The sequence below is a fragment of the Lipotes vexillifer genome, unplaced genomic scaffold (genome assembly GCF_000442215.2).
Source record: "Lipotes vexillifer unplaced genomic scaffold, Lipotes_vexillifer_v1.1 scaffold1222, whole genome shotgun sequence".
NCBI lineage: Eukaryota > Metazoa > Chordata > Mammalia > Artiodactyla > Lipotidae > Lipotes > Lipotes vexillifer.
The window spans coordinates 112,222-130,903 of record NW_006794649.1 but is presented as its reverse complement, the minus strand read 5'-3'; the positions used below and the strand labels follow the sequence as shown (position 1 = coordinate 130,903).

Below are 18,682 nucleotides of genomic sequence, written 5' to 3'. Positions count from 1 at the left end.
TTTCCCTAAACACTCTTGGCACCTGTACCAGAAATGAATTGGCCATAGATGTATAGGTTTATTTCTGGACTCCCAATTCTATTCCATTAGTCTATATGTCTATCCTTATACCAGAGTCACACTGTTTTGATTACTGTAGGTTTTTAGCAAGTTTTGGAATTGGGAAGTGTGAGTCCCCCAACTTTGTTCTTCTTTTGCAAGATGGTTTTAGCTCTTTGGGGCCCATTGAATTTCCACTGAATTTAAGGATTGGTTCTTCCACTTCTGCAAAATCGCCGGCGGGAATCTCCATAGAGATTGCATTGAATCTGTGGGTCACTTTTGATAGTATTGAATTCTTAAAAATATTAAGTCTTCCAATCCATGAATATAGGATGTCTTTCCATTTCTTTAGGTCTTTTTAAATTTCTTTCGGCACTGCTTTCTCATGCTCAGTGTACAAACCTTTCATCTTCTTGGTTAAATGTAGACACAGGTATTCTATTCTTTTAGATGTTATTGTAAATGGAATAGCTTTCCTAATTTCCTTTTTGGAAATTGGTCATTGCTCATATGTAGAAACACAACTGATTTTTGTGTTTTGATCTTGTATCCTGCGAATTTGGGGTTGTATGAAAAACCCAAACGATCTTATAGGCCAACCCAATAGTTCTGTCTTATAGTTCTGCCAAGATTTTCTGTTTCTTCTCAAAGTAATTTGTGTGTTTCTTTGAGTTTGTCCATTTCATCTAGGTTATCTAATTTGCTGGCATACAATTATTCATCGTATTCCCTTATAATCCTTCTTATTTATATAAGGTTAGTAGTAATCCGCCACTTTGGTTTCTGATTTTAGAAATTTGAATGTTTTTTTTTCTTTTCAGTCTAGCTAAAGGTTTGTCAGTTTCATTGATCTTTTTGAAGAACAAACTTTTTTTTTTAACAACTTTATTGGAGTATAATTGCTTTACAATGGTAGGTTAGTTTCTGCTTTATAACAAAGTGAATCAGTTATACATATACATATGTTCCCATATCTCCTCCCTCTTGCGTCTCCCTCTCTCCCACCCTCCCTATCCCACCCCTCTAGGTGGTCACAAAGCACCGAGCTGATGTCCCTGTGCTATGCTGCTGCTTCCCACTAGCTATCTATTTTACGTTTGGTAGTGGATATATGTCCATGCCACAGCTTACCCTTCCCCCTCCCCATATCCTCAAGTCCATTCTCTAGTAGGTCTGTGTCTTTATTCCTGTCTTACCCCTAGGTTCTTCATGACATTTTTTCTTCTTAGATTCCATATATATGTGTTAGCATACGGTATTTGTCTTTCTCTTTCTGACTTACTTCACTCTGTATGACAGACTCTAGGTCCATCCACCTCACTAGAAATAACTCAATTTCGTTTCTTTTTATGGCTGAGTAATATCCATTGTATATATGTGCCACATCTTCTTTATCCATTCATCCGACGGCGGGCACTTAGGTTGCTTCCATCTCCTAGCTATTGTAAATAGAGTTGCAATGAACATTTTGGTACATGACTCTTTTTGAATTATGGTATTCTCAGGGTATATGCCCAGTAGTGGGATTGCTGGGTCATATGGTAGCTCTATTTGTAGTTTTCTAAGGAACCTCCATACTGTTCTCCATAGTGGCTGAACCAATTCACATTCCCACCAGCAGTGCAAGAGTGTTCCCTTTTCTCCACACCCTCTCCAGCATTTATTGTTTCTAGATTTTTTGATGATGGCCATTCTGACTGGTGTGAGATGATATCTCATTGTAGTTTTGATTTGCATTTCTCTAATGATTAATGATGTTGAGCATTCTTTCATGTGTTTGTTGGCAGTCTGTATATCTTCTTTGGAGAAATGTCTATTTAGGTCTTCTGCCCATTTTTGGATTGGGTTGTTTATTTTTTTGTTATTGAGCTGCATGAGCTGCCTGTAAATTTTAGAGATTAATCCTTTGTCAGTTGATTCATTTGCAAATATTTTCTCCCATTCTGAGGGCTGTCTTTTGGTCTTGTTTATGGTTTCCTTTGCTGTGCAAAAGCTTTGAAGTTTCATTAGGTCCCATTTGTTTATTTTTGTTTTTATCTCCATTACTCTAGGAGATGGGTCAAGAAGGATCTTGCTGTGATTTATGTCATAGAGTGTTCTGCCTATGTTTTCCTCTAAGAGTTTGATAGTTTCTGGCCTTACATTTAGGTCTTTAATCCATTTTGAGCTTATTTTTGTGTATGGTGTTAGGGAGTGATCTAATCTCATACTTTTACATGTACCTGTCCAGTTTTCCCAGCACCACTTATTGAAGAGGCTGTCCTTTCTCCACTGTACGTTCCTGCCACCTTTATCAAAGATAAGGTGACCATATGTGCATGGGTTTATCTCTGGGCTTTCTATCCTATTCCATTGATCTATCTTTCTGTTTTTGTGCCAGTACCATACTGTCTTGATTACTGTAGCTTTGTAGTATAGTCTGAAGTCAGGCAGCCTGATTCCTCCAGCTCCATTTTTTGTTCTCAAGATTGCTTTGGCTATTCGGGGTCTTTTGTGTTTCCATACAAATTGTGAAATTTTTTGTTCTAGTTCTGTGAAAAATGCCAGTGGTAGTTTGATAGGGATTGCATTGAATCTATAGATTGCTTTGGGGAGTAGAGTCATTTTCACAATGTTGATTCTTCCAATCCAAGAACATGGTATATCTCTCCATCTGTTTGTATCATCTTTAATTTCTTTCATCAGTGTCTTATAATTTTCTGCATACAGGTCTTTTGTCTCCTTAGGTAGGTTTATTCCTAGATATTTTATTCTTTTTGTTGCAGTGGTAAATGGGAGTGTTTTCTTGATTTCACTTTCAGATTTTTCATCATTAGTGTGTAGGAATGCCAGAGATTTCTGTGCATTAATTTTGTATCCTGCTACTTTACCAAATTCATTGATTAGCTCTAGTAGTTTTCTGGTAGCATCTTTAGGATTCTCTATGTATGGTATCATGTCATCTGCAAACAGTGACAGCTTTACTTCTTCTTTTCCGACTTGGATTCCTTTATTTCCTTTTCTTCTCTGATGGCTGTGGCTAAAACTTCCAAAACTATGTTGAGTAATAGTGGTGAGAGTGGGCAACCTTGTCTTGTTCCTGATCTTAGTGGAAATGGTTTCAGTTTTTCACCATTGAGGACTATGTTGGCTGGGGGTTTGTCATATATGGCCTTTATTATGTTGAGGAAAGTTCCCTGTATGCCTACTTTCTGCAGGGTTTTTATCATAAATGGGTGTTGAATTTTGTCGAAAGCTTTCTCTGCATCTATTGAGATGATCATATGGTTTTTCTCCTTCAATTTGTTAATATGGTGTATCACGTTGATTGATCTGCATATATTGAAGATTTCACTGATTCTCTCTATTGTTTCTTATCTCATTTATCCCCACTCTGAGCTTTATTATTTCCTTCCTCCTGCTAGCTTTAGATTTAGTTTTCATTTTCTATCTATATGAATTTGAAGATCAGGTTTTGAATTTTGACAGAGAAGCCAGTTGGGGGTTTGATGGGGATTCTGTTAAAACTGTAGGTCATTTGGGGGAATATTCCCATGTTAACCATTTTAATTCTTCCAACTTATGAATATAGGATATCTTTATTTTTTATTGGACTATAGTTGATTTATAATGTTGTGTTAATTTCTGCTGTGCAGCAAAGTGATTCGGTTATGCATTCTTTTTTGGGTATCTTTCCGTTTACTTAGAGCATCATTAATTTCTTTCAGCAATATTTTGTAGCTGTCAGGATACAAATCTTGAACTTTTCTGTTTAATTTTTGAGGAAACTTTTTAAAGGAGCTTCAGATAGGCTCCTTTTGACATGGTGGGCCCCATCTTTCATAGCTTCACACGTTACATACGGGAACAGGTCCACTCAGCTCTTTCTTTCTGGGTTCCCTGACCTGCACTTGTGTCGCAAGGTCCTGGCGAGATGGCCAGGTGGCCTGCGGCTCCTGAGGAGTCGTGAAGGGAAGTAGGCTGACCCAGTGCTGCTGGGGCCAGTGGGGAGGACACAGGAGTGGGGAGGAGGACAAGTCAGCAGGCAAAGGGAGTGGTGGTTCCAGGGACCACCAGGGAGGCCTCACGGCTTTGCACAAGACCCAGCTGAAATTTCTGAGGAAATGTTGATAAGTTCCACTTGTTTGAGGAAAATATATCCTTCTTTATTTAGCAAGCAACAGCACGGTCCACTGGATAAAGTTTTTGCCCCTTCATTTTGTCTTCCTTGGATTGTTCTTTCCGTTTAGTTCAGCGGCCCTCTCCCTCCTACAGGATTTTCCTTCCCAAGTGAGGGCAGGGGCAAGTGACGCAGTGGAAAGTCTATCCCTCCCCCTGAAGGGGGATAAAATCAGAGGCAGATGCAGGCAGGCAGGCAGCTTGGGTGTAAGTGAGCTTCTGGCAGAGGGAGACAAAGCTGGTTTCCTCGGGGGAAGGACCTCCAAGCACCCAGAGTGCAGTTGGGGAGGGCCTGGCCATGCCTGTCTGTACCCGGAGACCGGGGCCTCCACGCTTTCCCCAAACACCTGGGCCTGGGCCCCTTGCCGCAGTGTGTGTCCAGCCTGGGTGGCTCAGGCTGGGCTTGGTGTTGGAACCACGAGCCTGGTTTAACCAGAAAGGGCACAGGGGCCCCCTCCATCCTCCCTATCCAGCAGCAGCCCAGAGCTGGGATGCTGGGGTTCCGATGCAGCTCTGATATGAGAGTGTACACGTGCATGTGTGTGTCTGCGTGTGGTGCCACCTGGGGAACCTTGCCCAACTGCCCTGCTAGCCTTGGCCCCCTCAGCCTGCACTGGGGACAGGCACTGCTCCCAGGGGGCCGCCAGGAGGGTAAAGCCTGTGACACGATCCACACACAGTGAGCACTGCGTCACATTAGCTGTATTTTAAAAGGTTTCATTCCACCACTCAGAATATATTTTTTAGACTGGGTATGGCAACAGTCTCATGAAATCCAGCAGTAGAATGTGCATTTACATTCTAGCTTGAATTTGGGGAGACAGTTAATGACTAATGATGATAATTGCTGTTTTCTTTTGCTTAATAACAAAAAAGGTTTCAGTGAATAGCTGTAAATTAGGAAGCTAAGACGCCTTCCGCATTTTGTGTTTGTTACCTCACTTTCACAAAGAGAAATTACCAGCCCCTAAGGTATTTGTTACATGTTATGTAGACTTATTAAAAAACCTATAGAGTACAAGCCCTCATTATATGTTTTGGTATCACCATTATTTATGGCGGATTATTATCCTGTGTGTTGTCACTGTTTTATTTTTGAGAGGTAATGTGTTAGCTTCCACGCATATGTCAGGGAATTCAGGGGAAATGAGAATATTATCAACATGTGGCATAATCAAATTTAATTCATTTCAGTTAAACTTTTCTCTTTTATGCTGTTCTTTTATGGACCACATTCATAGTGTAGCTTGCAGGCTAAACATTAGGTAGAAACGGGATACGTGAGTGGAGCAATAATGGGCTGGCTTTTTAATATGGAGGAAGATTAGAATTGTATTAAATTACATGTTAATGGAAAAATAAAGCAAAAGATAATAGGACGCCAACTTTATGCTGCTGTAAAGTCTAGATTACAGAACACAGTTTTTGCTGTTTATCAATTGAATACTGAGTTTCCTTTGAAAACTTGCTTTTAATTATATTAAAATATAATCTAAAATATCCTTTCCTGATATATTGAAGCGCTCCAGTTATAACTTGGCTGTTGAGAAGGACAGACACTGCGTAGCTATTATGGGATGGCCACTCCCGGGAGACAGCAAAGCATCTCACACTGGGATGAAGCAAAGCTGTTTGGAGATAAAGGGCCCACGGACCCTGGAATTGGGGACCGTTTGCTCCGAACGTGCAGGAGAGAGTGAGAGGCAGCCCCTTGGGATCCTCAGAAAAGGTTTACTTTCTCTCCTGCTGTCAGTTGCTGCCAGGTCGAAGTCTTGCCCCTAACTTCTCAGGGATCCGTGAAACCGGATCCCTTTCTTATAATGCGTTCCCACATCTGAGCTGGCCTGACAAGTGGCAGTTCTGGAGCCTGAAAAGGGGACCTTTGGAACCCACACTGGTGTGGAACCCAAGTCCGTGTGCCAGAGGCACAGTGAGGCCAAACAAACCGAAAGGTCAGAGTTTGGAGCAGAGAAAGGTTCATTGATCCAGAGGCAGCAACCAAAAAGATGGGAGACGTAGGTTTGTCTCTGATCCGTGTTACTGGCTGGCCTGAGCATAAGGTTTTTAAAGGCAACCTCTGGGGTGAGGGCTGCAGGGACCGTGACTTTCTTCTGCTTGGTCGGTGGTGAGGCAACGGGGTGATGCTCCAGAAATCTCAATCCTCAACCTCCTGGTTCCGACCCATCTGGGGTCTCAGCCTGTAGTCGCTCTCTTCCACCCGGGCAGGGGTCTTCGTTTCTGCAGAAGAGCCCCAAGATGTGTGTCAGATGGTAGGTACATCCCTTGAGGAGGAACTAGGACTCTGTTTTATCGCTGAACTATTGTGTAATCTCTCATTACCTTTCTTGCTTGACTGACTTGCCCTTATTTCTGCAATTCCCTCACTTCCCTAACCAGTAACTGCCTGAGTCTGCTCTTTGGGACTCGGGGAAAGCCTAGGAAACGAAAGCCTTTTTCTACCAGCAAGTAACGGGGGACACGGCAGGGCCTGTGTACCTGGGGGGCCCCATGGGGTCCTGCTCCATTTCCACACCTTGGACCAGTCGTTGGGCCAGTGTCCTTGGCAGGGGGTGATGTTTCCCTTGCGTGGGTCACCGGGAGAGCTGGGTTGGCGGTCATCAGGGAGAAGCCACATGTCTCTCAGCTTTCTTCCCTGTTTCCCACAATGGCCCTTGGAGGCCACTCTGGGGGTCAGGGTGGGTGGCTCTGTGCGTGTCTCAGGCGAGGCTTTGTGAGTTAAGGGTGGGTGGGAGACACTCTTGGTGGAGGAGGACAGTGGTGCCGAGGCGGGCAGTGGCCCTGGGGAGAGGGTGTTGGACACCGTGGTGGGTCGGGGCTCAGACAGCTTCCTTCCTGAGGAGACGAGGCTCTCACGCGTTGAGAAGGTTCCGTTATCGTCCCTTTCTGGACCCCCAGCCTGAGGACAGCGCACAGGGGGCCCAGGCATTGTCTGAATTGCGGTGGGTGGTGCTGGAGCCGAGTCTCAGAGAGCAAATCCTGGAGAAAGCACCCCAGCCTGGGGAGCAGAGCGTGGAGAAGACCTGCGGAGGAATTTTTAGAAGGAGCAGCAGTTTGATGTGACAAAGCACAGGATACTTCCCAGGAGAGCTGAGAGATGCACCTAGAGGGGCTCTGCCAGCGTATCTGGTCACCACGCAGCTCGGAGCATCCGCTCTGGGCCTGGCACGGGGCTGGGGCCAGCCGGTAGCCTCAGGGAGCCTGCCATCCTGAGTCTGTGTTTCCTGCACATGCTATAGTATATGCATATTATATACAAATATATGCATTACGTATACATGTTACGTGTGCCTATTATACACTATAATATAGAAGCTGTTTCCTGTGTATATTATATGCATGCTATATACTACATATGCATATTATATATGAGTATATGCACTACATATACATGTTATATGCGCATATTATACACTCTAGTAGGATCTATTTCCTCTATATATTACACGCATACTATATGCTATACATGCATGTTATATACAAATATATGCATTATACATATATGCTATACGTGCATATTATACACTCTAATAGGATCTATTTCCTCTATATATTATACGCATACTATATATGCATTTTATATATGGATATATGCATTATATATACATGCTACAAATGCGTAGTATATACTATAATAGTCTGTATTTCCGGTATACATTACATTACATGCCATATGTGCATATTATGTACTACATATGTATACTATATACCAGCGGTCCCCAACCTTTTTGGCACGTGGGACCAGTTTTGTAGAAGAAAATTTTTCCACGGACGGGGGAGGAGGGGGTGTGGGGATAGTTTCAGGATGATTCAAGTGCATTACATTTATTGTGCACTTTATTTCTATTATTATTGCATTGTAATAGATAATGAAATAATTATGCAACTCACCATAATGCAGAATCAGTGAGAGCCCTGAGCTTGTTTTCACTTGCTACTCACTGATGGGGTTTTGATATGAGTCTGCAAGCAATTGATTTATTATGGTCTCTGTGCAGTCAAACCTCTCTGCTGATGATAATCTGTATTTGCAGCCGCTCCCCAGCGCTAGCATCAGCGCCTCCGTTCCAACTCAGGTCATCAGGCATTAGATCCTCATAGAGTATGCCACCTAGACCCCTCGCATGCGCAGTTCACGGTAGGGTTCGCGCTCCTATGAGAATCTAATGCCACTGCTGATCTGACAGTAGGAGGAGCTCATGCAGTAATGCGAGCGATGGGGAGCAGCTGTAAATACAGATGAAGCTTCCGCGGATCACCTGCAGATCACCCAGTTCTTAACAGGCTATGGACCGGTAGCTGTCTGTGGCCCAGGGGTTGGGGACCCCTGCTATATACTATAATAGTCTGTATTTCCTGTATATATTATATGCATACTATGTACAATGTATGCATATTATATACAATGTATGCATATTATATATGATATATGCATTATGTGTACATACTATATATGTATATCATATGCTATAATAGAGTCTATTTCCTTTATATATTATATTATATGCAAATTACATACTATGTATACATATCCTATATGGATATATGCGTTATGCATACATAGTATATAGGCATATCATATGCTGTAATAGAGTCTGTATTTCCTGTATAGATTATATTATATGCATATTGTATACTAGGTTTGCATATTCTATATGGATATGTGCATTATGCATACATAGTATATAGGCATATCATATACTATAATAGAGTCTGTGTCTCCTGCATCTGTTTGGTGACCAGTTGGAAGCAACAGAAGCAGGGACGCTGGGACATCAGGAAGCAGAAGTGGAGCAAGGGGCTTCTCTAGCAAAGCCTGGAATCCAGTAAACCCTGGACTTTATACATGCTGACCCAAGAGAATTGAAAATGGTAACAATTACAATCATCATAATGTAGCTAAAAATAATCATTGAGCGGGTCCTCCTCCTGGACCTCTGCTTGTTGCCAGCGCGCAGTTGAGGTGACAGAAGCCTGCCGGGAGTCCCACGCTAGTGCTGGCAGAACTGGGACCCTAACCCTAACTAGTCCATGCCCAGAGGCCCCCGTTTCGACCACTGAGCTCAGCTGCCTTCCTACCGGGACACCCAGCAGCAGCAAACCCAGCATCCTGCAGAGGTCCGCTCTGGTGGTTCGGGGGTCTGTGTTTAATCGTGCAGCTCACAAAATCAGACCTTTTTCCCCTGACGTTTCTGAGTAGAATCGTACAGCTCAAAACCAACAGTCTGAAATAGGACGTCAGGACATCCTGGTTCCATCCTCGTGTTGACGCGGACGGTGGCCTTGAGAAAGTCACCTCCGCTGCTCGCCTGCATAGTGAGGACACAGCTTTAAATGATTCGTGACCAACACCCTAGCATGTGGTGCATCAGCCCACCAGGCAGTATCACTGATGAAATACCAGGTGTGATTTCTCAAACTTCTTAAACTGAACCACAACACGCAAGTCTAGTTGAAATGTAACTTGTTTTTTTCCCCCAAATTGTTCATCTGTTTAACACCACAAAATCTTGCTGTCAGGAGACCTGATGAATGTATTAGGCATTAAGTATTCGTAGTTGTCGAACCACACTGGGGAATATCGAAGTTACTTTTAATGCTCTTACACTTTGGAGCAGGCGATGTGGTATAAAACAATGATCGTTCATTTGAGCGTCCAGACCGGGAGTGGCCACGGGATACAAATAGTCCACGTGTAGAGGGAAGGGTGTCAAGCGAGGGCTCCCGTCCGTGTTCCCACCGAGTCTGACATGGTGCTTCTGTGTTCTCTCGACAGACCAGCCGCACTCATGGTCCCCAACTCAGCACTTCAATGAAGACAGGTACTCCCCTGCGCTGAGGGCTATGAAAGGCTTACCCGGGAGTCGGAACCAGCCCCCGCTGTGCTCCGGCCACACCTGTGGCTTGACGCCCCCCGAGGACTGCGAGCACAGCCACGGCTACCTGCACCGTGGCCCGGAGGCGCGGCAGCCCTACCTGCTCAGCCCGGCCGAGAGCTGCCCGATGGAGCGTCACCGCTGCTCCCCGCGGGCCTCCGTCCACTCCGACTGCGTGATGCTGCCAGTGGCGCTGGGAGACCATGTGTCCAGCAGCACCTTTCCCCGGATGCACTACAGCTCCCACTACGACACCAGGGACGACTGCGCCATGGCCCACGCTGGCGCCAAGACCAACCGGATCCCGGCCAACCTGCTGGACCAGTTCGAGAAGCAGCTGCCCCTGCACAGGGACGGCTTCCACACGCTGCAGTACCAGCGCACCTCCACGGCTGCCGAGCAGCGCAGCGAGAGCCCCGGCCGCATCCGCCACCTGGTCCACTCCGTGCAGAAGCTCTTCACCAAGTCCCACTCCCTGGAGGGCTCGTCCAAGGGCCACGTCAACGGCACCAAGGGGGACGGCCGGGCGGACGAGCACGCCCACGGCCACCACTCCAAGCACGGCAAACGGAGTAAGAGCCGGGAGCGCAAGGCCGAGGGCCGGCACCGCTCGGGGCTCAGCAGCTGGTGGAGCTCGGACGACAACCTGGACAGTGACAGCACCTACCGAGCCTCCAGCGTGCTCAGCCGTCACCCCGCTGACCCCGTGGCCCACTGCTACCCCGACGCGCTGGCCGGCCCCTTCGGGGACCTCTCGCTGAGGATTTCGAAGAGCAACAGCGACGTCAAGTGCTCAGCCTGTGAGGGCCTGGCCCTGGCGCCGGACGCCAAGTACATGAAGCGCAGCTCCTGGTCCACACTCACGGTGAGCCAGGCCAAGGAGGCCTACCGCAAGAGCTCCCTGCACCTGGACAAGCCGCTGGGGCCCCCGGAGCTGAAGCCGCCACTGCGGCCCTGCCACTACCTGCAGGTAAGGGAGGGCACTGCGTGCCGTCTCGGCAGGCCAAGTGGGGAGGGCCCAGGAGGACGCCCTGCCCTGACTCCAGACTGTAGCCCTGAGTACGACGGGCCAGTCCTCGGATGCCTCTAAGGCTGCAGGATGTAGCACCGGCCACAAACCTGCAGGAGGTAGCCCCGGCCACAAACGTGTGTCAGCCCGTGGTAGTGCCTTCCCACTTGAAAGTGGCTGGTTTGGTCCAGGAGTGAGCTTGACTGAGTTCAAGGGCCTTACCCGACAGTAGCATCTTTAAGCCAAGGAGCATGATTATGGAAACCACCTGCATTCCCCTGGGGTGTGGATGAACTACATTCACCAAAGGCAAAAACAGATTAAAGGCAGTGGCTGGCTGGAGGTGGCATATTGTGAATTCTCTGTTTTAGATCATTCCCTTCTCCTCTGGGCCTCCTAACCGTGCCACTCCAGAGGGAGCTAGGGGAGCGCCACCCACTGAGAGGCACCCACCCCTTTTAAGAGGCCTCTGCAATTCCTTCTGTTAGCTAACAGTGCTGTTAGCAAAGCTGGAAAGTCTGAAGTCTCCCTCCAGTGTATGTATAATTTGTATTCCAATTCACAGTCCCTTCGACTCGGCCGACAGCAGTAGCTGTAGGCTGTGCTCTGGGTTAGAGAAATCCTCACGGAATAATGAGTAATAGCGCTAAATGCTGGCTGAGTCATCAGACAGTCAATTAATGGAACAGATAAACAACTGTGAATCTTTTCGGGCGTCAGGTGGCTGCAAATCGTTCTAGCAATTCCAATTGCCATCCTGGAACGTGGTCCAAAACCCAGTGGTTCTGTTTTCAAAGGAAATGCTAACCAAATTACTTTTATAGGAAGATTTATTCAAGGAGGCAAATTGGCAGATGGATAAAATATTATTTTTGTAGCAATGGGAGAGACTTAAATTTTGCTTGTAGTTAGCAAATGCCAGTGATATATAAATATGAAATTTTTACCTGTACATCTCTAAAGAAATATGACAGATCCATCCAGGGCCCAGTCTAGTCATTGTGAGAGAAGCAAAACTCTCCTGTTTGTGTCCGTGTTTGGACCTGGGAAATCTCCAATGCAGTGTCCCCTGAGCACATCAGGATGGACCTGCAGCTGGGGTATGGGGCCCCTGGGTGCCTGACTCAGTGACCTGACTTTTCCACAACACTTCTTGGGGCACCTCGTACCCCTCAGGGCCTCCCTCTTAAACGTTTTCTGTCCCCTCTCCACTTACCGAACATCTGCTAATTATGGAAACTAGTAATCCGATATCAAGGCAAGAGTGCAACATAATGAACCCCAAACACTCATCACCCAGCCTCGGGAACGATCGATTCAGGGCCAGTCTTGTCCCATCAGTACCTCACCTGCCTTCCGGTCCAGGTTATGCTGAAACAAAGCCCACACAGCCTAGGTAGGTGTTTCTGTATTTATCTCTAAAAGACCCACACTGGAAGGTAAGGACTCTTCCTTTGGAAGCACAACTGTGATGCCCTTAAGATATTAAGGAATCACAGTTCTTCAGAGTGTCGATATCTGGTCAATGTCCAGGGTTCCCTGTCTGCCCACAGTTCTCTCTCACGGTGTGTTGGCATCGGCGTCCAGATCAGGGGCCTGCGCGGGGTGGGGTCACCTGTCCACGAAAAATCTGTTGGTTTCTCCTCTGTCTCCTTCTCTTTGCTCTCTCTTGCCACCACTGTCCTCCCCAGGGATTTTATTTTGGGCGGTGGTTAGGAACCCATTTGTCTGGCGTTCCCCGCAGTCTGGGCTCCAACTGTGGGATCTCGAGGTGTCACGCAGCCGCATCTCAGGCCCTCGTGTTTGTCAGGTGGTGGTCGGGCCTCCACCATCAGCCCCCCCTCCCGTGGTCCCCCACTGCTAGCATGAGAGTCACTAAGGACCTCGCCCGCTGGAGCGAGAGGGTCGTCCCTCCAGCCGTGGCTCCAGCAAAACCCCGTTTCCAGACTTCGGAACATTCGTCCTTATATGATAATGTGTGAGAAATGAGAAGTGACTGGGTCCCGTGAAAAGTTGTGATTCGGTGGAACAACCCCCGGTGTTAAATGACATCATGCAGGCCCACAAACCCCCCAGGGCCTCACTCGGAGTGGGCATTCGTAGACCCAGCCGCACGGTCCTCGTGAAGGGACACTCTGGAGGCCACTCACGATGCAGCCTCAGAACAGTCTGGACCACAGTGGCCCTCGGTGGGAGCCACATCGCAGGCAGGGTGGCGCCACGAGGCCCCAGAGAAACGCGGGTGAGGCGCTCACTCAGGAGACGGGTTCCCACCAAGCGCCCCCCTCCCCGGGGCCCCGCTGGATCACGGGGGGGACGGGGTGGGGGGGCAGATTTGAGGCCAGGAGCATTGCGAGCTCCGCCTCCTCCCCAGGCTCCTTTGTCCTGTTGGCCTAGGACTTCCAGGATCTTGTGCTACAGGGCGTCACCGCGCTGATTGCATTACGCTTTCTGGGGAAGGATACAAAACTCTGGATCCTCGCCAGCGCAGATTTGATTTCACAGCCAGAAGGTAGGGGGATCAGAAGAATTTGTCTGTAGATGCTACCGTAGGAATAAGATTTACAAGAACAGAAGGGAGAAATAAACGCTCGTACGCTTTTCTTTTTCCACCAAAAGCTAGAGAGATTTGGAGCTGAACAAAGGATTGCTTTTCACTTTTACCTTTAGTTTGTAAAGAATACATAGTTAACATTAGAGCAAGAGTCTTTATGTTTTTAAGTAGGTCAAATCAGACAATAGGCAGAATTGAAAGAAAATTATGGTCCCTTTTCTTTGAAAGAGCTTGTTTTGGTAGTTTCTCCATCAGCAGACAAAGCGTCTAAGGTCAGAGTGTTAATGAATGTCACGTGAATTGGGCCGGTGACCTGCGGGGGGGTTAGCTCAGGGAACAGGTGGCCCCCTTGTCATGTGCTGCCCTGGGTTCTAGGGACACGAAGGTAGGAGGTGCCCTCCCGGCCCTGACGGGAGGACAGGTGAGGGCAACTGCGTCGTCTAGAGAACACGGCGGGGGCACGTGGGAACATGCCAGGAACACAGGCCTTGGCCCCCGTCACATCGCACTCCAGGGGCACGTAGCCCGGGGCCAGCACCAGCTCGGTACCCCCTTCTCCGGTCCTGGTCTCCTGGCCTCTCCGCAGGTCTCCTTCACTCTCCCTCCCCACTTCCTCTCTTGATTGTCTCTGCCCGACTGGTGGTCCAGACCCGCAGGGTCTCCTGGCAACTGGGGGTCTTACCCCAGTGTCTGTGCTAATGATGCTGCTGTTCCAAAGGCAGCATCTTGCTTGGTGTTTAATGCAGGAAGAGTTCCCGTCCCAACATGACACTCCAGGGAGCCGCCAGAGGGGAGAGGCAGAAGGACCGTGTAGCAGCGAGAGCCACTGGGAAGCGTGAAGATCTTCCCACACTTGCAGAGAATTTCAGCCCCGCTCCCAACCTCCATCCTGCCGAGGTCCACACGCCCCCAGACCTGGGCACCGAGCCTGCCCCACCGTCCTTCGCGGGAAAGGGCTCCAAACGCTCCGCGAGTCGTGAGCATCCTGCATCCCAGAGCGGAAGCTGGGTCATAAAGTTGATGAAATGCGCGGCGCGCGCACAGGTGTCCATCCTACAAACACTGCATTTCCCAGTGACATTCGTTCAGTGGGTTCTGTTTGGTTTAGAAAAACCATCCACCTTTCCCCAAAGGGGGCCTCTTCTGGTTTCCGCAGTAAGCACTTCAAGGGGCCTCAGGCTTCCAGAGCCCTGGACGTGTGCTTCCACGCGATCAGAAATGAAAGCTGACTTCTGACTAAGAGCTGAGCTCTGAGACTGACCACCTCCCACACCCTGGCTGACGTGGCCGCCCCAACTGTCCTGAGTGTGTCTCGTGTCCCCGTCCCTCCCTCCGCCTGCATTGCTCTGCTCGCTGGTCTGCGATCTGTCTCCCCAACAGGACTCCGCACCCCTGTCACCGCATTATCCCTGCGTCTGGTGGGGTCGGACTCGTAATAAAGCCCCGAATGCAGGAACGAGTAGGCTCGTTTGTCCTGTGATGCCGCAGGACACCTGGAAGCAGTGAAAAGATACTCAGATGTCGGTTCAACAAAGCCAGCGTCTTTCCAGGCACTGGAGGCATCTGGGTGGTTCTGGAATCGGGGTGATCAGGAGGATGGATGAGCCCCCAGCCTCTTCTGCTCTCACGGGATTCATGGCTCTTCAGGATGGTTGGAATTGGGGCTCATAAAGACCATCCAACTCCAGAAAACCAGTAATTCTGATAAGCTTCTCACAAACTTAATTGTTTCACCCAGTTCCCAGACCCCCGGAGCCCCGGGGCTGTCCCCGCCAGGAATGGCTGGCATCACGCCACTAGATTTCTCTGGCCCCTCTGTGGGTTGGGTTACTCCCCAAACCTGCTGAGGTGGCACGTCCCTTCCCCTGGAGTCCCCATGGAAACGCTCAGTCCTCTTCCGGGCACTTCTCACAGTCGGTCTCTTGTGTTTCCACGTGCACGTCTTGGCCGATTTCATCAGCACATAAGACACGCTCACATCGTGGGTCACTTTGCCATCTCTGTTCTTTCATGACAGTGGACAGGTGGGTCCTGGAGAGCAGTGGCATCCCCTGGGAAGGGTTTGAAAGGAGCCGTTCCCAGAGAACAGGGGAAACCATTGCCATCCTAGGCCTGTGGGCAGCGTCTGGAGAGAGGGGGCCCGTGGAAGCAGGACCCCCAGCATTCGGAGGCCTGCTTGAGGCAGCTCCTGGCAGACCGTGGGCCCGAAGCTGGAGAGAGCTCTGGAAGGTGCTCCGCACCACCCCCCCAACTCCCCCGCATTGCAGCCCTCGGCAGAGCCAACCAGAACCGGAGGCTAAGGGACCCGGACTGGCGAGAGGCTCCCTCAGTGTCAGGGCACAGAGAAGGGTGTGGAGGGAGGAGACCGGGGACCAGAGGGGACAGGAGAGGGCATGGGAGGCATGACCAGCACATATGGACAGTGCCCAGCACATGGGGACAGTGCCCGGCACGTATGGACGGTGCCGACAGGGGACTCATGGATGACCAGCACACAGGATCATCTCCAGCAGGCCGCGGCCCGCTCGGTGCATCGTGTTGAGTCCCTCGTATGGTCTCAGGCCTGTGACAGGCATTTGGGGAATGTTGTTGAGATAAATTCTTCACTGAAGGATGCTGGGGTTCGAGTATTTGCCAGCCGTGAGCCCGGTCAACCTTTCTGCCTCATTGATCTCATATACATCACCCTTTGTGGTGAGACTCAGCACAGTGTAAGAAAGGCGCTTGGAAAACCATCAGTCGTTATATGAACGTGTAATAGTATTGTGTGGGGGACTATTCTACTCTGTCCACGTTTACCGGTTAAGAAGGACGAGGGCTGTGTGTGACTGTGAATGTGCACGGTAGAAATCAGAGGAGAGCTGACGCTTGGGCTGGCGGGTCTCTCTTGTGCACGGGGGTCAGGGAAGGATGTTAGCGGCATCCCTGGCCTCAAGCCTCCAGCGGCCAGGAGGCAGTCTCCCCACCTTGAAGATGACCAGACTTGTCTCCGGACGTCACCAAGTGTCCCCGGGAGACACAGTTACCCCCAGCTGAGAACCACTGGGGTCGTCCCAAGAGCGTGAGGGTTAGAACTAGGTGGATTTGGGTTCATCAGAAGCCGACTCCCCTGGGCTGGGGGCAGGGACCCCTCCGCCTGCACCTCCTCCCGGGCCCTGCCTCCCCGCCCTCAGCACCCCTCCCAGCACCACCCACCTCCCAGGTGTCCGAGCTCAGCTGGGAAGCCTTCTTATGAGACGCCTTGCTTTTTTTTTTTTTTTAATTTTTTTCTTTTTATTTTGATATAAATTTAGATTTACATAAAAGTTGCAATAATAGAAAAGAAAACTGAGGTATACCCTTCACCCCATCTCCCCTGTGTTAACAACTCAGGTAACCGTAGCACCGTTATCAAAATCAGGAAATTAACAACGTTATAATATTATTAACTTAAAAACAGATCTCATCTGAATTTCACCAGTTTTCCCCAATGTCCTCTTTCTGTTCCCACAATCTTTTAGTGACTGTGTCTCCTCAGTCTCCTCCAATACATGGCGGCCCCCAATCTTTCCTTACGTTAATGACCTTGACGCTCTTGAAGAATAATAGTTCTTCTGTAGAATGTCTCTCAGTTTGGGTTACTTAGATGTTTTCATGATTAAAGTTATGCATTTCTGGCAGGAATACCCAGAAGTGATATTGTGTCCTATTCAGTACATCATACCAGGGGGTACGTGATGTTTATATGTCATATCAGGGGAAACGCTAACCTTGATCCCTTGTTTAAGTTGGTAACCTCAGAAAGTTGTTTTTGTACGCAGTGGTTCTGGAACATGTGAGACGCCTTCTCGTGAGACGCCTTCTCAGGTCCTATGAGGCTTGTTGATAGCTAAACCACGCCCTCTCCAAAGTCCACTCATTTATACCCATTGTGCGATTGTTTAAACAACTTTCCTGCCCGTAACCATGGCTCCTAAACATGTCAAACCAAGTATCCTGTTTATAGCAAATATTTCACGGTGTCTCCTGGACTATTCTAAAATGAAATTCATGTGTAACCGACCTACACACACTATTCTGAGTATAGATTTGACCCTTGAACGACACAGGTTGGAGCTGCGTGGGTCCACTTGTAGGTGGAATTTTTCAGTAGTAAATGCTCAGCACTCCATGATCCACGGCTGGTTGACTCCTCAGATGCTGAGCGAAGCATGTGGAGGACTGACTACAGGTTATCCTCAGATTTTTGGCTGCGTGGAGGGTCAGCACCCCAACACCTGCATTGTTCAAGGGTCAACTGTATAGGTTTGTTTACGTGTATAGTGTGCCCAAATGCTAATAAAACAGAAATAAAAGGAGGGTCACTTTTAACTAAGGACATGAATTTTAATATAAAAATGTCTGCGCACATGACAAACATGTACAGAAGGAAGTATTCGGAAGCTTGTTTCTGGATGAAGACACAATAATTTAGACCCGTGGAGGGAATTGTAATGATTCACGCGCCACCAGCAGATTCACCCGCCAGACAGGATTTTCGGCAATGGTAAACAGTTCTTGGTGAAGCCTCACACCAAAGTTCTCTCTTCCCTTGATTGACATGGTTAGTTGCATTCCTGAAAAATCCACTGTTCATTAAAACCATGCAAACGAAAAATGAAAAAAGCAAAACAACTTTAGTTTACATACAAAGAAGGGTTAGATTCAAGGCTCAGGTCATTATAGACAGAAAAGCATACAGCACACAGGCCAGTTCTTCGTGGGGGTGGATTGCGTCGCGCTTTCCTGAGAACGAGCATCTCTGGCCCCCAGGGAGCTGGTCGTGCCCCCCAAGTATGTGGCACTCACGGCTGCCCCCGATGGATGTCTTGGGTGGCCCTAGAGGGTGTCCCCACTTGGAACCGTTGTTGTTTACTGTAACAACCTGGAACTGAGAAGCCCAGCTGTCTTGCTCTCAATTATATTCCCAGTGGCGAGCGTGCCTGGCATGCATTTAAAACAAAACACAAAAACTTTTTGGAATGAATGGAGAAGACATTTCCCTAC

General features: G+C 48.4%; 1 protein-coding gene across 2 annotated transcripts in view; it reads left to right on the top strand.

Moving 5' to 3' along the window:
* Positions 1-18,682, top strand: part of DLGAP2 (DLG associated protein 2) — a 151,901-nt gene that overhangs the window by 44,038 nt on the left and 89,181 nt on the right. The window contains exon 2 of one of the 2 annotated variants that reach the window (XM_007467334.1): positions 9,995-11,064. In XM_007467334.1, the coding sequence (XP_007467396.1) occupies positions 10,063-11,064 (1,002 nt within the window). In that variant the 5' untranslated portion in view covers positions 9,995-10,062. Of the gene's footprint in view, positions 1-9,994; positions 11,065-18,682 lie in introns of those variants that run through there. The other variant, XM_007467333.1, reaches the window with a different exon arrangement.